The 21422-nt window shown below is 39.3% G+C and overlaps 1 protein-coding gene across 3 annotated transcripts in view; it reads left to right on the top strand.

The window, feature by feature from the left end:
- USP6NL (USP6 N-terminal like) overlaps positions 1 to 21422 on the top strand; it is a 118899-nt gene that overhangs the window by 26495 nt on the left and 70982 nt on the right. The window contains exon 1 of one of the 3 annotated variants that reach the window (XM_075273984.1): positions 1681 to 1753. The exons of the other annotated variants lie outside the window; for them this stretch is intronic. Coding sequence (XP_075130085.1) covers positions 1681 to 1753 — 73 coding nt within the window. Of the gene's footprint in view, positions 1 to 1680; positions 1754 to 21422 lie in introns of those variants that run through there. 3 annotated transcript variants of the gene reach the window in all.

Genomic DNA, 21422 nt, shown 5'->3' with positions numbered 1-21422 from the left:
TTTTTCATCTGTATGCAAATGAGTTCTCTCGCAGCACTGGGGGCGTCCTCAGTGCTGTGAGAGAAATCTCCAGTGCCGCCTCCATCTTCTTCAGGAACAGCCTCTCTTCTTCCGGAGCTGAATTCAAACCTTTAAGCATGCGCAGTTAGCTTTGCCTTTGGGCCTCGGGCAGAGCCGACTGCACATGCCCGACTGGTGAAAGCGTCCATTTTCATGTGGCTGCTTACACAGTAAAAAAAAAAAACACAGAAAAATTAAAAAAAATAAATGGCCGTGCGCAAGTGCAGTCGGCTCTGCTTGAGTCCTGATTGCAGAGTCGACTGCGCATGCATAGAAGTTTGAATCCAGCTCCAGAAGAAGACGAGGAGAGAGGCCGTTGCTGATGAAGATGGAGGCAGCGCTAGAGATTTCTCTCACAGCATTGGGAATGCCCCCAGTACTGCGAGAGAACTCATTTGCATACAGACTAAAACCGGGATTTCTATTGTACGGCGGCCCAAAGAAGACATCTAAAGGTAGGAGAAGAATAGCCTTTCTTAAGGCTATTCCTACCTGTGATCGAGGAAAAAAATGTGATTTATTTTTTTTTTAAATGATAGAATCCCTTTAATATGACATGTTTATATATAAATCTGCTATCATCCTATCCAGAAGTGATATTCGCTAGTATGTATTTTACATTTGGCTAAAAATTTGTATCTTTACAAATAAAAAGAAAAAAAAAAACATTGTAGGTGAGAACATTTTATCATTAAGATTAATATGAATTTTATATTGATATATTTTGAAAATTAATATGGATATTAAATAGGTTTACCAAGATTTACAAAATGTAGCCCAAAGCAGAATACTGGATGACCTTAAAAGTAAAACCCCCCCAAAAAACTAAACTCCAGTGGTCACTGCCAGTCCTTGCAGTGTTGCCATTGTGTGTTATTCATGTGACTACTGCAGTTACTGATCTTTACGGTCACACGCTGTACACGCAGTATCCCCAGTGACTGGTTGCACAGACTGGTATGGTAGGCGATTGTACAGTTTGTGCATTCCCATTTAAATATGGTTTCATAAATGATTCAGTAAAGATGGCGGTACACTGTAAGAGAATGTGAGGACATGTCTTCTAGTAATTGTGAGCTGTCTCTTGTGCTGCCTGAGACAGGTGTGTCATCTCCTACAGTGCTTGGTGTATTAGTTTGTGGTTTGAGGCAAGTGCTTCTGTGTAATGCAGCGCTGCGGGCTGCTTGATGCAGATAGCCCGGCATGGGTTTCTAAATGTAATCTTCTAAATATCATCTTTCATTGTATAAAAGTTTCCCAGTGTTTGTGCTTTGCTGTCTTGGTTTTTTTTTGTTGTGTGTTTATTATCTCTCTGAAACATTACAAGAGGTGATTATTCATGCTGCTATACACTACTAGACTTTGAGGGCTGGATATGCCTTACTTGACTGTAATGAACATAACCGCATTCCCTGGTCTATCCATGCTCTGTGCTTCTGCTGCTAGTCCTGAAGGATGCCTTTAAGCTTTCAAAAGAAATTTAGGGAAGCATCTCTGAGAAGGTATGATCTCCTCTTTCTGCAATGCTGGAGCTTCTCCGAGATGAATACATTGAGCTCTAGCGATGAAACCTGTTGGCTTTATGTATAAGCAGCTGGCGTCTTGTCTCGCTAACTAGCAATGATTCAAGTCTTACAGATTGTGAAAGAATTGGTCTCCCCATCGAGACGCAGAGCAGCCACAGCAAAGAAAGGTAGGCGCCTTGGAAAGTGTGATTCCCCAGCTTTTTTTTTTTTTTTTTTTCATCATCATGAGACATAAAGCCTTTGCGATGTTCAAACAAGCAGAGTGGTCGGTGCTGGTGCTACTCTTCATTGCATGTTTCCTCTTTTTCATGTTAACCCTTTTGTACTCTTTCTCTTTCTTCTTACAGTATAAAGGGCTATGGTGACATTTGCTTTCACAGAGGGCAAGCTATACTCGGGTGCCCACAACCCTGATGTATTTGTCTGTAGAATTTTACTGACTTTTATCAGTGATTTTGTTAAAACTTAGGAGGAAGCGTTTACAATACAGATGTGTGGATGTGGTGTCACTTGGCTGAGCTGAATCTGCTAATAAGCTCCATCTGTACATACTATATATCAGCAGGTATTTGACAATGTTCTTTCGGAAATTTAGGAAACTATTAAAATTCAGAGCGAATGAATGTTTAAAGGGGAGAGATAATTAGGTCAGGCGTAATGCATAATAAATAGTCTTAATACTATGTTTTTCCATTATGTAAACGCTTTTAAATTAGCATATTTTTCTTATGAGAATCAGAATAGAGACATTTGCCTAATGGCCTTGTGGTAAAAAAATGCTAAACCATGCAGTTATTAGTTAATCTATAATAAATGCTATTGTGGAGTATGTATGTAACGCAAGCACGTGCACACTCTCATTGACTATTAACAGTTCACTGTCACAGGATGACAGCTTTGTAAACCTTTCAGAAACTTGTATTGATTTTAGATGTAAAGGTACATGTACACAGTGCGGACTACTCACTAATTTTCATGCGGAAAATCTGCCGTATTATACGGTAACTTTCAAGTCAATGAGGTTTTTCTAATTTCATGTACACAATGAGGATCTACCCCCCCCCCCCCAAATACTTATTTTCCTGTACTTATACATATGGTGTGGAAAATTCTTAGCTTGCCAATTCTCTCTGAGCAGTTCACATTTTTCAGTAAGATGGGTAAAATAATAAACAAAAGCCACGAATAGTCCCAAGAAAACATCTGCATACAGAAGTGTATCCCATTTTCTTGCGGAAAATCAACAGCATACACGTTTTGTGCATTCTTAAAGTGGTTATCCACTTTCAGACCAATATTGAGAGACTTATGTTATGGTTTGTATAATAAAAAGTTATACAATTTTCCAATATACTTTCTGTATCAATTCCTCACAGTTCTCTAGATCTCTGCTTGCTGTCATTCATTCTGTTACTTCTAGTGGATAAAAGTCTGACCATGGTCATGTGATTTACGGTCCATGGTCATGTGATTTACTGTCCATGGTCATGTGATGAGCACACAGGTGCCGCTCGTTATAGTCACAGCACAATAATCAGACATCTGCCTGGTAATCAGCTGTGCACCTGTGTGCTCATCACATGACCATGGACTGTAAATCACATGACCATGGACCGTAAATCACATGACCATGGTCAGAGTTTTATCCACTAGAAGTAACAGAATGAATGACCGCAAGCCGAAATCTAGAGAACTGTGAGGGATTGATACAGAAAGTATATTGGAACATTGTACAACTTTTTATTATACAAACAATGACATCTGTGTCTCAATATTGGTCTGAAAGTGGCCAACCCCTTTAATCCCATGCTCGCAGAGTAATCTGGACTAGTAAGTCTGGTCTGTATGTTGGCCAGGTTTCCAGTGATGTGAAGTCCCTGCATCTTTGACTGTGCAGTTCATTGAATTGATTTAAAAGAATTGTGATTCTGATTTTAATCTTAGTCATGAAATTGATGATGGTTCTCCCCTGGGGGCTGATATATTCCATGGAAGTTTTCTTCTATTGCAAACTATGATCAACCGTTCTTTCACTGTAGTCAGTAGTTTGGTAGGAAGAGAAAGCTGCATCAAATATGACTCCCTCCCCTTATGCCTGCTCACTAACCTTTTTTAGTTCAAGTCATGGATGTGGACAATGCTGCATCTAAGTATACCATGCGTCACCACCCTTAGGCTTCCTGAATATACTACGGTGCAGTAGAGCGGAGTGAAGGCAGCGACCCTCCTAGCGTCAGTGATTACTATGATTGGATGTCCAGGTGTTTGGACCCACCGATAAACAGACTTGATTTTTGACACCATATTCCTCCATGTGCTAGGGGCTTTAAAAATTTAGTGCTGCGTGACACAAGTCGTTTTAAGTTTGGGAAGATGTTTACTTGCTCTACAGTGTGGTGACTGTTCATTTGTGGTATCATATTCTCTAAAAAAAACAAGAACAAAAATTCTACAAATTTGCTGTCCTCAACTGTGGAAACAACATTTATACTAAATATATCTAACAGTGATGAAAGAAATGAAAAAACATTTTTCTTACCCAGACTTAAATTTATAAACAGTTATACTATAATCACTAGCATTAAAATAATATAGCGTTTTTTTTGTGGGACTAATATGTTAAGCCGTGCATAAAAGCCACACTTCAAACAGCTGTATGATGGGGGTGCTAGGTGTCTGACCCCCACTGATCTAACATTGTTGGCCTATTATTCCCAGAAAACCCTTTAAAGGACATATGTGACTAGAAAATTACCTTTTTTTTTTTTTTTTTTTTTTTTTTTTTTTAAATCAGGTGTTTGAACTTCCAGGGTCCTACGTAGTAAGGGTGATGTCTACACAAGTCCAGCAACTACTGCTGCTGTTAACACTTGGAAAAGAATTGAGGGGAATGGTAAACTAACTGTGAGGGGGTGGGGAGAGGACTACAGGCATTAAGAAAGGTCTGGTTCACATCTGTGTTCGGTATTCCGTTCAGGGAGTCCGCTTGGGGACCCCCTGAATGGAATACTGAACGCATTGACAAGCGGTGACTAATGAAAGCACACGGACCCCATGGTTTCCACGCAGTGTCTGCATGAGTTATGCGGAGAGAAAAGTAGTTCATGAAGTACTTTTCTCTCCACATGTTCTGCGTGGACAGCGTGCGGAAAACATATGGACCCCATTATAGTCCATGGGGTCCTGTGCTTTCATTCGTCACCGCTTGTCAATGTGTTCGGTATTCTGTTCAGGGGTACGCCAAGAGGACTCCCCGAACGGAATACCAAACACAGATGTGAACCAGGCCTAACAGAGTTGAGAACAGATTGTGAGAAGAGGAGGTAGGCATTTTCACAGAAGAGGTAGGGCAGATGAATAGGGGGCTGCGCACAGCAATCCATGCTAGAAGAAAGGTCCCAAATTGATCCCGTGAGTTACTGATGAAGGTAAAAAGCAGAAAAATGGCACTGTTCTTAGTCATCCATTACTATAAAAGGGATGGTCTTTAAACCCTTTAAATATAGACATATCCCTTTTAAAGATATACATTTTTTTTTTTTTTTTTTTTTTTAATTTATACAAGTATTTATTTATTTTTTCTTAATTTTCCACATCACGATCTTTTCAAAATTACTAAATCCTGAAATTTCACTCTGGCTACTAAGGCTAAAAATAGACTGACATACACCAGTTCTTTGGTGCGATATGACAATATCATATTGACCATCCTAGCACCTGATGCATTTGTGGCTGTCAGGGGTGGACTCATTCCACTTGCTTAATCTTGCACTTACCCTGCATTCAGGCTGCAAATTGAGCATAAGACACAGTCCGTGCACCCCAAATACACGCTGCCACCACTCCTGATTTGGCACAATGGAAGCCTCACCCACACAACACAAAATAACATTAAATTTAACAATTTAATACCCAAAGGGTTCAGTGCTATTTACATACAGAAAAAGAAGGCTATATAATACAAACGGCTTTAAAAATAAAAAGGTATAAAATAGAATAATACTTTTAAAGTCTTTGTCTCCAGGATGCTTGAACGATCTTCTGTAGTGATGCAGACACACTGATATCTTAGCTTCTTCTACAGATGTGATTAAAAATCTAGGCCTTGCTGTGCTGCTGGAGTGTTCTCCCCCCCCCCCCTTCCTCCCCACTACAGGATCCTGAGAAAGAAGGATGTTTTCCTGGCTGCTGGAAAGCAGTGTCTCGGGTTGAGCTCAGGGTTATTAGCCCTCCCTCCTTTGACATCTGTTTGTTTAGGTATAATAAAGCTGTTTGGCCAGAGCCAGAAAGGGCATTCTCTCCTTGTATAGGCATAAAACCAGCAATGCATAGGACTAACACGATTAGGTAATTTGTATATAAAACAACACATGTAAAAGGCAAAGATATAAACTGGGGTTCTCTCATCATCACAATGGCGAATCTAGTTTGGGATAAAAATTTTCGACATGTAGTTGTGGAGGGGGAGTGGTTTAAATGCACCAAGATGAGTCAAAAATGTGTCAGAATAGTGTCAAAAATCGTGTGGCTCAAAGTAATCCAACTGAAAGGTGAACTAATCTTACACTAGAAAGTCTAAAGATATGTTGGCTATATCTTCCATGGTCATGGTATTTTCAGTTTGTCCATCTGTTTGCGCTATTCATAAATCTGGTCCATTGTGGCTGTGCTAAGGCCAAAACTACACTAGCATGTAGGTTTTTTATAGCAGAGCAGCAAGGTCTATAAGGACTTTCTTCTGCAACCTATGAATATGATTGATCTAATTGTATATGAAGAGTCTTTGACCCTCCTTGCCAAATTTAAGAGTCAAACCAGGGTTATCATGGTTATGGGAAGGATCTGGTGTATTGTTTGAAACAAAAACATGAACTTGGAGACCTTTGGCCATCTGTGAGTGAGTAGGCCTGGGGGTAAGATCATCCTCTTGTATTCATGACTAGTGTTTGTTGGATTTTATGTGAAGTACATGAATAAGTTATTTTTATGCTAAGTGGCCAGTTGTACATTACCATTATTAGTAAAACTGCTGTTTACCTGCAACAACATGCCCATTTGTCTAAATACCACATGTTGACATTTTGTCCACAACACAGTAGTACTTTGGAGGCAACATGGCACACTTCCTTGTTTTATTAAAAATAGAAGCTTTTTTTGGCCTCAGAGGCCTTTGTATGCAGGTATCTGTTTTTATGTAGAATATATAAAGCTCACTTTCTAAAGCTATTCATTGCATTCTCATTCTGTTGCACAATCGCTAGACATTTGTTAGGCTGCAAGGTAAATATATTTCGTTTCATTCAACCCTCCGGAGTAATAACTGCATCAGAAGCTTCGGTGATATTGAACATTTTCTGCGGTGTTATTTTGGAGCAGATTCTAAGAAAGGCATTTTCAGGAGAGACCATGCACTAAAAAGAAATGAAAACTATAATTAGAAATCGACTGGCATGATTTTTAGCAAAATGGCTTTCACGATCTGTCTATAGTCATCTCTCAGTGCTTGTTTGCAGAACATGAAATGTACATAGGCTGCGCCTGAGGGCCTTGTAGTGCATTGCTTTGTCCCTGGCAACAAAGTGGGATTGAGTTTGTCCATGGCAATCGAGCCAGCAGGTCAGAATACTTGATAATGTACAGGTGTTAGGAACGTTAAGGTTCCAATAAGCGTCCAAGGAGGGCATGAATTATTGATCGGCTCGCAGGCGGTGACGTTGCTATTGAATAACTTAGTCTGGCTGTATTCCTAGAGCTCATGATATGCCTTAGGCATTCACTACTTTAGTCTTGGAGCTTCTACACTAGGTACATCACTTAGTCCATATGCATGATGGTATGTCATATTTGGGGAAAAATAAACTTCAGAATTTGATTACAGATGATGTTGCTTATATATGCTAGTAGTAACTAGTATTTTACTACTCCTTTCAATACGTCTATGTAGTTTATGCAAAACTAAGTAGTGATCATGTATTGTAGTAAAATTCACAGGCTGGAAACAACATTGTATTGTGCATCTGCTATGACATGGGTTTCAGCGGGGTATGTCAGTCAAGGCAGATGGATTATGGATGGGAGCTGATCCACTTTGTAGTCTATTTGCAAACAAAAATCAAATTGAAGACATTTTAAATCCACAAACATGTTGGAGGGCCTATTAAATCCCGTTCTGACTTTAGCAGCGGATCTTTCAAGTCTTGAATGTTGTGTCGCCTTCATAGATTGAACATTCCAACACATTCCACAGCTGCTTGATGAGACTGACTTCTTACAACACTGTGAACTATTTATCATATTTGTCAAACAATTCATGTACAATTTTTGAAGTCTAGAAGGGCACATATTCATAGTATTTTTGGTGTACAGCAATGTTTAAGTGGTACCTGTGCCATTGCTTACCCAGCTAATTAAAGCATCAAGCAAAAAGTGATTTATCAAACTAGGCCATGTTGTTCTATTACTCTGTGGTCCAGTTCTGATATTCATCTGCTCATTTTATGTGCATATTTAACCCCTTCTCGCATTTACATGTACGTTGGGGAATTTGGGTTATTGGTGCAGACTCTGAAGCAGAGTCTGTGCCATTACCAAGGAAGCCAGGCTGTCGGTTACAACGATCCCAGCTCTTTAACCCTTAAGATGCAGCAGTCAATAGCGAGTGCAACATTTTAGGTGTTTGTATGAAACTGGTTCTTCTAACGCCCCAATCCCCCACCTCCCAGTAGTTAGATTGCGGGGAGCTGATGGGTTGGTTAGTGTATGGTAAAAAATCCCATAAACTCAGTTTTCCAATTAAAATGTTAGTGTGCTTTAAAAAATTAAAATGAAAAAAACTTTACATATATTTGGTATTGCCACATCTGTAACAATCTGACTTTTTAATTTTATTCATATATTGTAATATGCCAAACCTTTCATTTTTGTTTATCCTACCACCCAAATAAAATACAAAGTGAACAAAAAGTTGCTTGAATAACACAATGAAAACTTTACGTTACTCTGCAAAAAAAAAAAATAAAGCTACTCTAAATTATTTGTGGTGTAAAAATCGTGTGGTCAAAAAACACAACAAATCCTGCAAAGAACAAGCTTACATATGACTATATATATATATATATATATATATATATATATATATATATATATATATATAAAAATAATGCTTTGTCATAAAGGACAAAAAGGTCTGCGTCTTTAAGGGGTTATGGCTGGGTTCACACTACTGCTATTAATGTCCATTGCTGTCTTGTAATAGGATGATAGCACCTGACATCAAACTGTTGCAAAGAACAGTCAGACTGATTCTGCGCCTGTTCCCATTGACCCCATCTGCTTAAAAAGCAGTTAGGCGTGGAAACCCATGGACCCCATATATTGTGATGGAGTCCGCCGGGTTTATGCTGAAAACTGTCTGTGTACGATCTATGCAACAGTTTAATGTCCGTTACTGTCTTCCTATGATGGAAGACTGCAACGGACATTAACCACTGTAGTCTGAACCCTGCCTAACTGTGTACAGGGGTCAGCCAAAAAGACTTCAAATATGAATTGAGGTAGTCAAATCTGAACAGAAGCAGCGCTGTTTATTATTCTGAGTGTTCAGTGTCAAAACTGATCATATCCTAGAGGTGCTTGGTGAAATTGCTTTTACTAAGGGGTCCTTGACTTAGAAACATTGTGAATCGCTGTGGTTGAGGAATACATGCATTTACACGTTTCATTTTATGTTATTACTATTGAGAAATACTTCTTATGTAACCCTCTGTGTAATTGGATTGTGTTTTATTCTGGTTCTGTACATGAATACATAAAAGTAACCTGAGTTTCAAAAGAAATTCTCCTCTTGTGCTGTCTTTACTGAAGTCGTGTCATTAACAATGGACTACTTGTCTTGTTACAAAGAGCGGCTTGTTCACTCTCCAGTAACAATGCAATACTTGGAATGGTTTTAAATGGAGAAATTCTTGTATGTAGGATACAATTATGTACGGGATCACAAGGAATTTGGGTTTTGAGCCCTGCTCTTGGAGATATTGTTTTTGTAATACACATGCATTTTCTAATATATTTTTATTTTTTAAGAGCATAATTAAGTGACTAGGTTATTCAGTCCTATGTAAATAAGGCTTATGCTATAGCATTCTTTGTTGAAATCTGCAGTACACCTTCAAATCTATATAGATTTTCCTGGGCTATGGAGTCTGTAGGTGAAACACTCAGACGACTCTATTTTTCCACAGTTAAACTCCGACTCCTGAACTGACTCCGACTTCTTCACAAAGTCTCACAGCCACAGGCAGCCTGAAGCAGTCAAGATTCTGTAATTCATTAAAAATCCACAGATTGTATTTGTATGAAATTAAATATGCAAGAAACTAGACGTCTAATTAATTATACAATATTAACAATTGTAGAATACCGTATAATTAATCACTATATTTGGAAGCCAGAGTCTTGAGTCGATAACTGTTTTCGACTCCATGGGTCTGGATTTTTCAGCTGTCTCTGAATGGAATTTTTCAAATTGGCCAATTTTCTGTAACAAACAAAAACATCATTTGTTTTTTCTTTCAGTTTAATGAATTGAGAGACTAAAATCTACAGCTCTTAAGGTGTGAAAAAATGGAATGAAAACTAACTGCAATGTAGTAATGTTAATTTGTGGCAGAATAGCCTGGATTTACAGGCAGGGGCCATCTGTACTGTCATGGCAGAGCGGATGAGCTGGAAGGGTCTTCACACTATTAGGGTCTTGCGTTGCCTTCCCACTCCTTTTTTGAAAACTTTTTCCAGGCCATGTATATTTTTAGTTCTTGTCTTTCATGAAGTTGCTAACTTTTTTGGTAAAAATCAGGGTTCAGTGAAGGTCGTTTTAAATCCTTCATCTTTTCTTCCTGTAAGAGCTGAATGGTTCATATTGTGTTGCTCAAATATCCAGCTTCTTTCCCTTTCATTTCTATTCACAAAGCTTAGGCATACATCTGTGAAATTTGCTCACAGTCAAATCTGAATTTCGGTATTGCACAACTTTTGTAAAAATTCAAGCTGATGCTTAAAGAGGACCTGTCGCTACTTATGACGTTTGTTTCACTAAACAGTTGCATTCCCAAAAGGTAACGGGACTATGTTACCAGAAAGTGACCAATTTATTTATTTTTAAACCAATGATTTATATTACATATTTAATTTGCTTTATTTAGAATTTTATTTATCTGTTTTCTTTAAAAAGGCTTTAATCCTAGACAGAATTAAATAGAATTTCTGCATTCGGGGAGTCCACTTGGGGACATACTTAGAGACGTTGTTTTTTTTTTTCTTTAAGGGACAGTTTATTGTTGTACTGCCCTAGTTAGGGCAAGAATCAGAGGACGGATTCTAGGGTGAGTCAGGGCGAGAGTGAACCAGTTTCAGCTTTTCTGCTAGCTCTTGTTGCACATTTATTAGCAAACTTTAAGGTGCATTTTTTTGTATTGTATTGGGTTTTGGTCTGAGGTTACATTTGACCTCAACAGGTTCTTTGACTGTGACTGTGTATGCTGGTGGTTACTGCTGTTTTAGGAACGGCAATTTGCTTGGTACTAGTTTTTATTGTGTATTTAGTTATGTTTTAGTGTTGAATATACGTCTTTGCTGGTCCTGTAGTTATGTTGGACGTTTATGCGGATGCATGACGAGCATTGGTGTATTTGTTTGCTGAAGATTGTACCTTTTGTAAGCCAGAAAACTGCCATATCTGCCCCAGTGTAGCTAATGTGCTATACGCTATGGCAGTAGTTATTCTCACCTTGTTAGTGATTTACCAGGATGGCAATAAGTATATATCTCCCATAGAATCCATTTTAAATGGTTTTTACGCAAAAATTTAAAATAATCACTTTGAAGATCACTGCAGTAATCTTTCCTGATAATCTTTAAAATCACATTGAGCCACGTCTTATCTGGTTTTGAAAGTACTAGTTGACAGCCGTTCCTGCCAGCGTTACTAAACTTTTCAACCAGTGTGTGTGCGCTTTTTTTTTTATTTATTTTTTTTTTTTTTATAATAATCTCTTTTATGGAATAATTGATGTCTAGGGTCTTTTGGTCAGAAAAACCTTCTTTATATTGGCTAAAATCTGGTGGCTGTTATCTATGTATCTTCAGAGTAATTAGTGAATGGCGCATAGTCTCCATTAATAAGTGTGAGGGCTGGGGAGGGGGAGATCTTTTATTTCAGTAGTATAATAAAATCAATGTTTTATCTTCCAGGAAGCTCATTAATATGCTCTCACTATTCCACGAGCCTCAGAGTGTAATTGCAAGGCAAAGCTTCATATAAACCCACTGGAAGTGAAGATGTATAAAACTTTTTATTATTACTATAATCCCTCTCCCCTTTTTACCTTCTATTTTTTCCTTTGGAGAGATTGCTAAGCTTTAATCATTCTCTATAGAAATGGTGCTCTTATTATCTCAGGTAGTTGCATTAACAGATAATGTGGAAAAAGGAAAGTATTAGTAGAAGACAAAAGTGCGCTAAATAGAAATTAGCTTTGGGAATGTTTGTTTACGGAATTATTCACTTTCTCCCCCCAGAATCACAGCAGCATATTATAGGGCAGGAGAATCTAATCGGATATATAACTTTGTGAGAGACAATTCACCAGACCTTGTATTTTATTCATGAAATGTCTGCTTAGGAGTCCAGTGGGCGGTTCTCATCAATGACTGACAGCATTCACTGTATGAGTGTGCATTCACTGCTCACTCATAGCAGGTGCATTGTGACTAGTATAGTTACCCGTTACGTCTACCACACAGCCTGGAACATACCATATCCTCTGCTTCCTCTACATAGATCATGTCTGATGAAGGTCCAATGACCGAAACGTTAATTTGATCTATTGTCTTCCTTTTTGCCTATTGCCACATGTCCATGGCACAACGATTGTTTAATTTATGTGAATAAACTTATCACACCCTTAGCAAATGCAGTGTGTGCAGCAGCATTTTTACATTGTTTACCACACAGCAAAGGTGACAAAGTACTTCTGATGAGGATTTTAATGCTTCATAATTTTACTGTGCTAAACATTGTCTAACTTTACAGTCCCCCCCCCCCCCCGCCTTTGCATATATGTGGTGATCAATCTCCTGTCGTCCATTTCTCTATTGCTACTTATATGGGTATTACAATTCTCATAGGACAAAGTATCACTCCCATTGGGTGAAACCTAGTTGTACATTGTAATGTAATAAAATAATCAAGTGGGGTCAGAGGAAGATGTCGCACGCATGCCATGAGTTATATGTCTGTCTGTCTTTGTTTGGCCAAAGTGTCCCTACCTTCAAAGGGTACTTAATGATTGAACGTTTGCAGAGAAGGTGAGCTCCCGATTTGGGATCATAATGGAATTGTACCACAACACTACTTATAGGAAATTACTTATAATGTGCATGTCAGTAGACAGTCAACTGTAACTATGTGTTTCTTACAAGTCTGGAGAAATGGACTGTGTAGCTGGATGCCTGGGAGTCACCTGAGAGAGGCTCCTTGGGTGCATTCACATCTGCCTAGCCAGACTGAGCGAAGCAGATTGACCTCCAGGTAGGGTGTAGTCCCATGTGGCAGCCTGGTTGCTATTTTTTATTTACACATAAAAATCAAAACAAGGAAAAAAAGTTTATGGTGGCACATCCTATCCAGACATATGCCAAAAGGGCTCATTATAGCCATTATGCATATTATTATACATCGGGACCGTTCCTGGCATATACAGTGAAATGCAAAACCCAAACCTGGTGTGTGCATATATCTATACTTGTGTTTATTTGCTAATGCATACAGTTGTCCACATCTACATGGAAGGTTTCACCAAGAGCCTCAAGAGTCACAAACTGAGGCTTTTGACCAGAAGAATAACACTCCATTTGTGACTACTCAGGGATGTGTCTGATCAAAGGGAATCTGAAGGCTGAGAAAAGTGATCGAACGCTTCTCTGTATCCTGTAGATGGAGGGATATGTTATGTTAGTGGGAATATGTATCTTTTCTCGATAGGGTACAGGATAAATTGCTCATTGATGGGGCTCTGAACACTGAGACCCACTCTGATTCTGGGTACAGGGGAGGTTTTGTATCCACCAGGGGTTTGACCGCTTTTCCTGTGGCTACATTAACAATTGGAGTAATACCGTAGTCTCCTGTTCTCAGGATCAGTAGAGGTCTTGGTGATCAGAGGGAAATGTACTGTTTGTAGAATAACTCCTATAATGTACATATGAATTACATATAATGTTATTTGTTTTATATTTTATTAGAGATCTAGTCAGAATAACTCTAACTATAGCATGTGTCACGCTAAAAAGACTTGTATTTCCAGTGTGCCAATGTAAAGTGTAAACTTTGAGGATGATGGCTCGTTTTTTTTTTTTTTTTTTTCTTATATCAGTAATCTATACTAATTAAAATTTGGCAGACATTACTACGTTGCATGCCATGCCTGTTGCCTTAAGAGGTCAGCGTTTATTCCATATTTGGAAGGTATGTTTAGTTATTTTGGAACTTCCCATTATTGTGAATGAGTCAGTTTGTACTCAATTAGAAATGAATATGCGTGTCTACGACAAACACTTCCTCATACAGCTTTGTGAATACTGAACCTGCAGATCTAGAATTTTTTTTTTCTTCTCGCTAAGTTTTACATTACCTGTAGATGTTACCCCATTTGTGTATCAAAGCATATTTATTCTGCCAATCTCATAGTTGGCCAATTTTCATATTGTTACATAGTAGGGTGACTACATAGAGATAATGGGCTGCCTTACCCTTCTCTGTCAGGTGTAGCGTGTTTCTCTTGAAATGGTGTCAGAGCCAGGAAGTGTTTAGTATTGTTTAGACTCCTACAATATACACAACTGTATGAAGTGGCAGCAATGAGATTTCCAATAAACTAACTTAAATTTTGCAAGCATGGAGTGTCACAGAGAGAAACAATATCACAAATTTGTAATATTGAGTTAGATTTATCTGTGCATGTTTGATGTGAAAATCTCTGGTGGAAAATGGAAAGAACATTAAGTGCCCAATCAAATGTAACAAATAGTAAAATGGAGAGTTTCTGATCATCACAGTATTAGATATTTGAGGTAAAAGGGGAAAGGCTAGAGAAAACAGTCTGAAGCTTTGGCATTCTGTCCACTTTGAAGTGTGGAGACATTGTAAGATCTCTGCTGGAGTTCCCACATAGTTTCCTGTCTTTTTAGTGCTTTATATGTCACTGTACTAGCTGACACTTTAAAGATTAGAAGCAAACAAATGATCTGTATTTAAACAAAGAAATTGGAAGGGCATTCTTGTTTTAAAGTGAAAAACAGCCGTCTTTCATCCCATGCAGAATATTTCATAGTGATATCCTGCAGGGAGTTGGGTTGTTTTCGGTTAAGGTTTAATAATATTTAGAAATCCCCATTGGTCAAAGGAAGCAGAATATTTCAAAGCTTTCAAAAAAAAAAAAAAAAAAAATCTAACTATTTTCCTCTTTTTAAAGTTATGCTTATATATATGTATGTGTATAGATGGATAAATATTATATATAATGTATCTCATTAATTATACACGTGTGTGTGTGTGTGTGTGTGTGTATAATCGCACCCATTCTATTAAACACATTTGAGATATAGCATCACATTTTTTTGCATTTTTTTTTACATAACCCTTTGGAACCCATAGTTTTTTAAAGTGTTATTGCCTGTCATTGTACATGGGCAGATGCCTCTGGCAAACCTAGGGCCTTTTTCAGGCTGTGGTTGCCATGCAGAGCCTTCAGTGTTTTGACCTCCTAAGTTGTTACTTGCTCACCACAAGGCATTATAGTCCTTAGATAAACATTGGCTTAATCTGATCGTCATTCCTCAGTCTTGTGGAGGTCACTCACTGTACTTATAGACAGAAGAGTTAGGGATGTTTTGTGTTGTGTTTTTTTTTTTTTTTTTTTTTTTAAAGTGACTGGCACTTGCTTTTTCTGCCCCACTGAAAAAAACCTGGATGCTTAGTTGAGAATGCATGTATATGGGCATATAGCTACCACCTGCATGGGAATTTGGTTGAAAATTGCCTTAAATGGTTACTACCTTTTCAGATATCTGAAAAAACGTCTTCTCTAAAGTTCCTGTCACTAGGCATCTTCCTTGTAGCTAATTTGAAGTTTACTTCTTGTTACTAGGAATTTCAGTATAAAATCATTGGGAACCCAGCGGATCCCATTATAGTCTTTGGGATAAGCGGGGTTCCACATGAAACTGCTTTTTAAGCAGGTAAGGTTTCCCAATGTTTGTGATTACAAATGGGATGATGTTCACCAGCAGCATGCAGTCTTACTGTTTGTTCTCATGAATTACTCAGTTTCTGTGTGAGGGATGTTATAGGCTACATCATGACCGCATGTATTTGTTGTTTAGTGTTCCTGAAGCTACTGTATTATGCTTTTCTCAGCTTTTTCTTTTGCTATTGTACAGTTAGTCTTGCAGCATTACATGTAAATAAACCAGTAATGTATAGGGAGAGGGACAGACTGTTCCTTATTGTACACACACACTGCCATAGACAATATTGTAACATGTGCTGCAGTCATAATGTGATTATGAAGGCTTATACAGTCAGAGAGCAAGACCCTGCACATATTTCAACATTTCATGAAAACTCTGGTACCCTTTAAATGTATGGAGACTTTTTTTATATTACACACTTTTTTTTCTTTTTTCTTTTTCTCTGATATTTAGCCATCCCCTTGTGAAAGTCCTTAGAGAGGATTGCAGTTATTAGTAGTCCAAAGAGTACTCATCGTGTTTGGCTTGTCTACATTTTCTTTCTATTGATCAGCAGATAAAGTTTTGTAAGCATTTCTCTGCTCTCCCCTCCATCAATAAACCTAGGGCCCAAGACCTTTTTTTTAACCTTTATACATGTCTGTCTCATCCCTTCTTTTCTTTATTGCTTTGTGTGATTTCATTATAAAAGCGAGAAGAGTTAAGTGTTCATGTCGCTGACGAGGACAGCTCTTCAATATTACCTTCCAAATCAATTTGCTCTCAGCAATATTCTTGCTTGACAATTCCTTTTAATATTCAGAATGTTATAAGTTGTAACAGAAAAAGGTTTCTGATCTGCTCTTCATGCAGTTTCAAGCCTCTACCTGAAGATATAACACTTTTTTTTTTTATAACATACAGGAACATTCCATGACCCACAGCAAATGCTTATTCTAAGTGTAAATGTTCTCTAAAATAGTGAAAAGAATGGAATAGATTACTCTGAGGCTACTGTTTTATTATTCAAAACAGGTCAAAAGGACTTGGAATTTTGAGGTATACTGGATCTCAAGTGGGGCCTGACTTCTGGGACTGCCACAGATTTGGAGAACCAGTGTGCTCCAATCTGGTCATGACTGGGGAGTAGCCAAGAATTGGTGGGAGGAGTAACAACTAGGTTTTGTTAATGTATTTGTACTAGATAAAAATGTATCCACATAAACAATATTTACTTATAAATTTAAAGGTCCCTTGAGTTATCGTGGCTGACTTCTAAAAGGTAGCATTCAAGCTAAAGTGTGAATGAACACACAAACCACTGTTCCCAACCATTGCCAAACCAGCATTTTTTATGTGGCCCTCATATTTATTGCTTGTTTCCTTTTAAACAGTTGTGTGCTGGTGACTATAATGAAACCATTAATGCAGGAAGGCTATGTTCACATCTGCATCAGATGTTCATGCACCACAAACCCATGCAAGATGGCTGGATGAAAAAGTTCTGCAATGTCTATTATCTCTCCACACACCTTAAGTTTAGTAATTTCAGAGGTTTTTTTCTTTTTTTTGTCTTGTATTTCTCCTGATTTGTTGCAGTCCACGTTTCCATTTTTCTGGTCCAACAAATACTAAAACACACACTTTTAAATAGTTTAATATCAAAGGAATTTTTTTATTATAGTGTTTTTTTTTTTTTGTTTATTTGTGTGCACTTTAAACTAACATGCAGTATTCCCACTATCCATAAATAGCATTTTTATACCGTACTGTGAACGCTGTAAAACAAAAGAATAAAACTAAACTCTCTCTCTCTCTCTCTCTCTCTCTCTCTCTCTCTCTCTCTCTCTCTCTCTCTCTCTCTCTCTCTCTCTCTCTCTCTCTCTCTCTCTCTCTCTCTCTCTCTCTCTCTCTCTCTCTCTCTCTCTCTCTCTCTCTCTATATATATATATATATATATATATATATATATATATATATATATATATATATCTATATCTCCTTGTTCCCCCCCCCAAAAAAAAAAACAAAAACAAACAGTAAAACAAGCGAAAATAATACATACCAATCATTGGTACCAATAAATAGTACAACTTGCCCTGTAACATGTCAGCATGCAGTAAAAAAGTTAGTTATAGTCTGAGTACGGTGACCTCGTTCAGTCATTCATTTTTGAAAAGTAACGTTATTTGTAAAAGCAGTCAAATTTGGCGTACATTAACATACAGACTACCCTGTGTTGTTAAAAGGTTAAATGAGACTAATAATGGCTGAGCAACTTATTAGATATGTCAGTGTTAAACAATTTCTCATATATAACTTCTCATTTAATATGTAGCCGAATAAATCATCTCCTTTTTTTTTGCGGTTACTAGGGACTTTTAAGTCTCTCCATACAGCTAGGGCCTGGTAGTCTGCCTGTACTGTACTAGTGAGAAGCATAGTACATAGACTCTGCATCAAACTCATAGTTGCTGGTTTTATTATGTCCCCTACCCCAGAACCCCCCCCCCCCCCCCCCCCCCGAAAACCAATATGCTATAGTAGGGCTGGGCTCTTAATTGAAATTAAAAGTCAGCGCAATGAATGGATTTGAACTTGCTCACATCAATTATTTCAGTTGTTTTACATCCATGCTATCTTGTCTCACACTGCTCTTAGCCGAAGGGTACACCATTCACTGTATACCATCTAATCAGAATTGCTGATACATGAATAAACATAAACAACATGCAGTGGTATGGCATATAAAACAGCAATGTCCTAAAATAATCATTACTTAATCATAATGGAGGTTAACTGTTAAATTACTCTGGTCCTAAGCTATAGAGTATATTGTGTACTCGAAAATGGTGCCATGAAAAATATAGGTAATAAAACAAGACCTTGTAAGTTATGGCTCATGGAATGTAATATTAAAAAAACCAAAACAAAGCCAAATAAATTGCTTGGCCATGTAGGTTTAGAAATAGGGCTGTGTGACTATGACCTAAATCAGAATCCTGCTTAAAGGAGTTATGCCATGAGGGGATAACACAAGGTCCTTTTCCCCACTGCACGTTTAGCCTTACTGCAGCCAGGCTGTATGGGAGCATAACTGGTAGTGGACGGCTACCATTATCTTCATTGGAAGTGGTAGACACAGCCTAAATGAATGGGAGTGCCGTACACAATCAGTCATGTCCACATTCAACTTTACTGCAGTCAGTTGTAAAGGACCTCTATTCTCTGATTTGGTAGGGGTCTCAACTGTCAGAACCTCACTGATTTGGGACCCCTGGGCAAGACGTATGTTTTGGACCCTATTATGAATTTCAACTTTATACGGCCTCTTCTGCTTATTCTTCCTTCACATGTGCCTGTAACATAAATACAGTTCGGCTGCTTCCATGTTCTCCCCCCACACACAACTATGATATCTCCATGTTCCTCACAACACACACTTTGCTTTCATCTAGAGATGAGCGAACAGTGTTCTATCGAACACATGTTCGATCGGATATCAGGGTGTTCGCCATGTTCGAATCGAATCGAACACCACGTGGTAAAGTGCGCCAAAATTCGATTCCCCTCCCACCTTCCCTGGCGCCTTTTTTGCACCAATAACAGCGCAGGGGAGGTGGGACAGGAACTACGACACTGGGGGCATTGAAAAAAATTGGAAAAAGTCATTGGCTGCCGAAATCAGGTGACCTCCATTTTAGACGAATAGTGGATTTCAAATCCGGGTCATATGAGAATGTGAACTTTGTGACTATGAGACAGGGATAGCTGTACAGGCAGGGATAGCTAGGGATAACCTTTATTTAGGGGGGAATGTTATTAAAAATAACTTTTTGGGGCTCTATCGGGTGTGTAATTGTGATTTTTGTGAGATAAACTTTTTCCCATAGGGATGCATTGGCCAGCGCTGATTGGCCGAATTCCGTACTCTGGCCAATCAGTGCTGGCCAATGCATTCTATTAGCTTGATGAAGCAGAGTGTGCACAAGGGTTCAAGCGCACCCTCGGCTCTGATGTAGCAGAGCCGAGGCTGCACAAGGGTTCAAGCGCACCCTCGGCTCTGATGTAGGAGAGCCGAGGGTGCACTTGAACCCTTGTGCACCCTCAGCTCTGCTACATCAGAGCCGAGGGTGCGCTTGAACCCTTGTGCACACTCTGCTTCATCAAGCTAATAGAATGCATTGGCCAGCGCTGATTGGCCAATGTATTCTATTAGCCTGATGAAGTAGAGCTGAATGTGTGTGCTAAGCACACACATTCAGCTCTACTTCATCGGGCTAATAGAATGCATTGGCCAGCGCTGATTGGCCAGAGTACGGAACTCGACCAATCAGCGCTGGCTCTGCTGGAGGAGGCGGAGTCTAAGATCGCTCCACACCAGTCTCCATTCAGGTCCGACCTTAGACTCCGCCTCCTCCGGCAGAGCCAGCGCTGATTGGCCGAAGGCTGGCCAATGCATTCCTATGCGAATGCAGAGACTTAGCAGTGCTGAGTCAGTTTTGCTCAACTACACATCTGATGCACACTCGGCACTGCTACATCAGATGTAGCAATCTGATGTAGCAGAGCCGAGGGTGCACTAGAACCCCTGTGCAAACTCAGTTCACGCTAATAGAATGCATTGGCCAGCGCTGATTGGCCAATGCATTCTATTAGCCCGATGAAGTAGAGCTGAATGTGTGTGCTAAGCACACACATTCAGCACTGCTTCATCAAGCCAATACAATGCATTAGCCAGTGCTGATTGGCCAGAGTACGGAATTCGGCCAATCAGCGCTGGCTCTGCTGGAGGAGGCGGAGTCTAAGGTCGCTCCACACCAGTCTCCATTCAGGTCCGACCTTAGACTCCGCCTCCTCCGGCAGAGCCAGCGCTGATTGGCCGAAGGCTGGCCAATGCATTCCTATGCGAATGCATACTTAGCAGTGCTGAGTCAGTTTTGCTCAACTACACATCTGATGCACACTCGGCACTGCTACATCAGATGTAGCAATCTGATGTAGCAGAGCCGAGGGTGCACTAGAACCCCTGTGCAAACTCAGTTCACGCTAATAGAATGCATTGGCCAGCGCTGATTGGCCAATGCATTCTATTAGCCCGATGAAGTAGAGCTGAATGTGTGTGCTAAGCACACACATTCAGCACTGCTTCATCAAGCCAATACAATGCATTAGCCAGTGCTGATTGGCCAGAGTACGGAATTCGGCCAATCAGCGCTGGCTCTGCTGGAGGAGGCGGAGTCTAAGGTCGGACCTGAATGGAGACTGGTGTGGAGCGATCTTAGACTCCGCCTCCTCCAGCAGAGCCAGCGCTGATTGGTCGAGTTCCGTACTCTGGCCAATCAGCGCTGGCCAATGCATTCTATTAGCCCGATGAAGTAGAGCTGAATGTGTGTGCTTAGCACACACATTCAGCTCTACTTCATCAGGCTAATAGAATACATTGGCCAATCAGCGCTGGCCAATGCATTCTATTAGCTTGATGAAGCAGAGTGTGCACAAGGGTTCAAGCGCACCCTCGGCTCTGATGTAGCAGAGCTGAGGGTGCAC

The sequence above is a fragment of the Leptodactylus fuscus genome, chromosome 5, assembly GCF_031893055.1.
Source record: "Leptodactylus fuscus isolate aLepFus1 chromosome 5, aLepFus1.hap2, whole genome shotgun sequence".
In the NCBI taxonomy this organism is placed as follows: domain Eukaryota; kingdom Metazoa; phylum Chordata; class Amphibia; order Anura; family Leptodactylidae; genus Leptodactylus; species Leptodactylus fuscus.
Note: the sequence above shows the minus strand (reverse complement) of the source record. Positions and strands in the feature narration are given on the sequence as shown.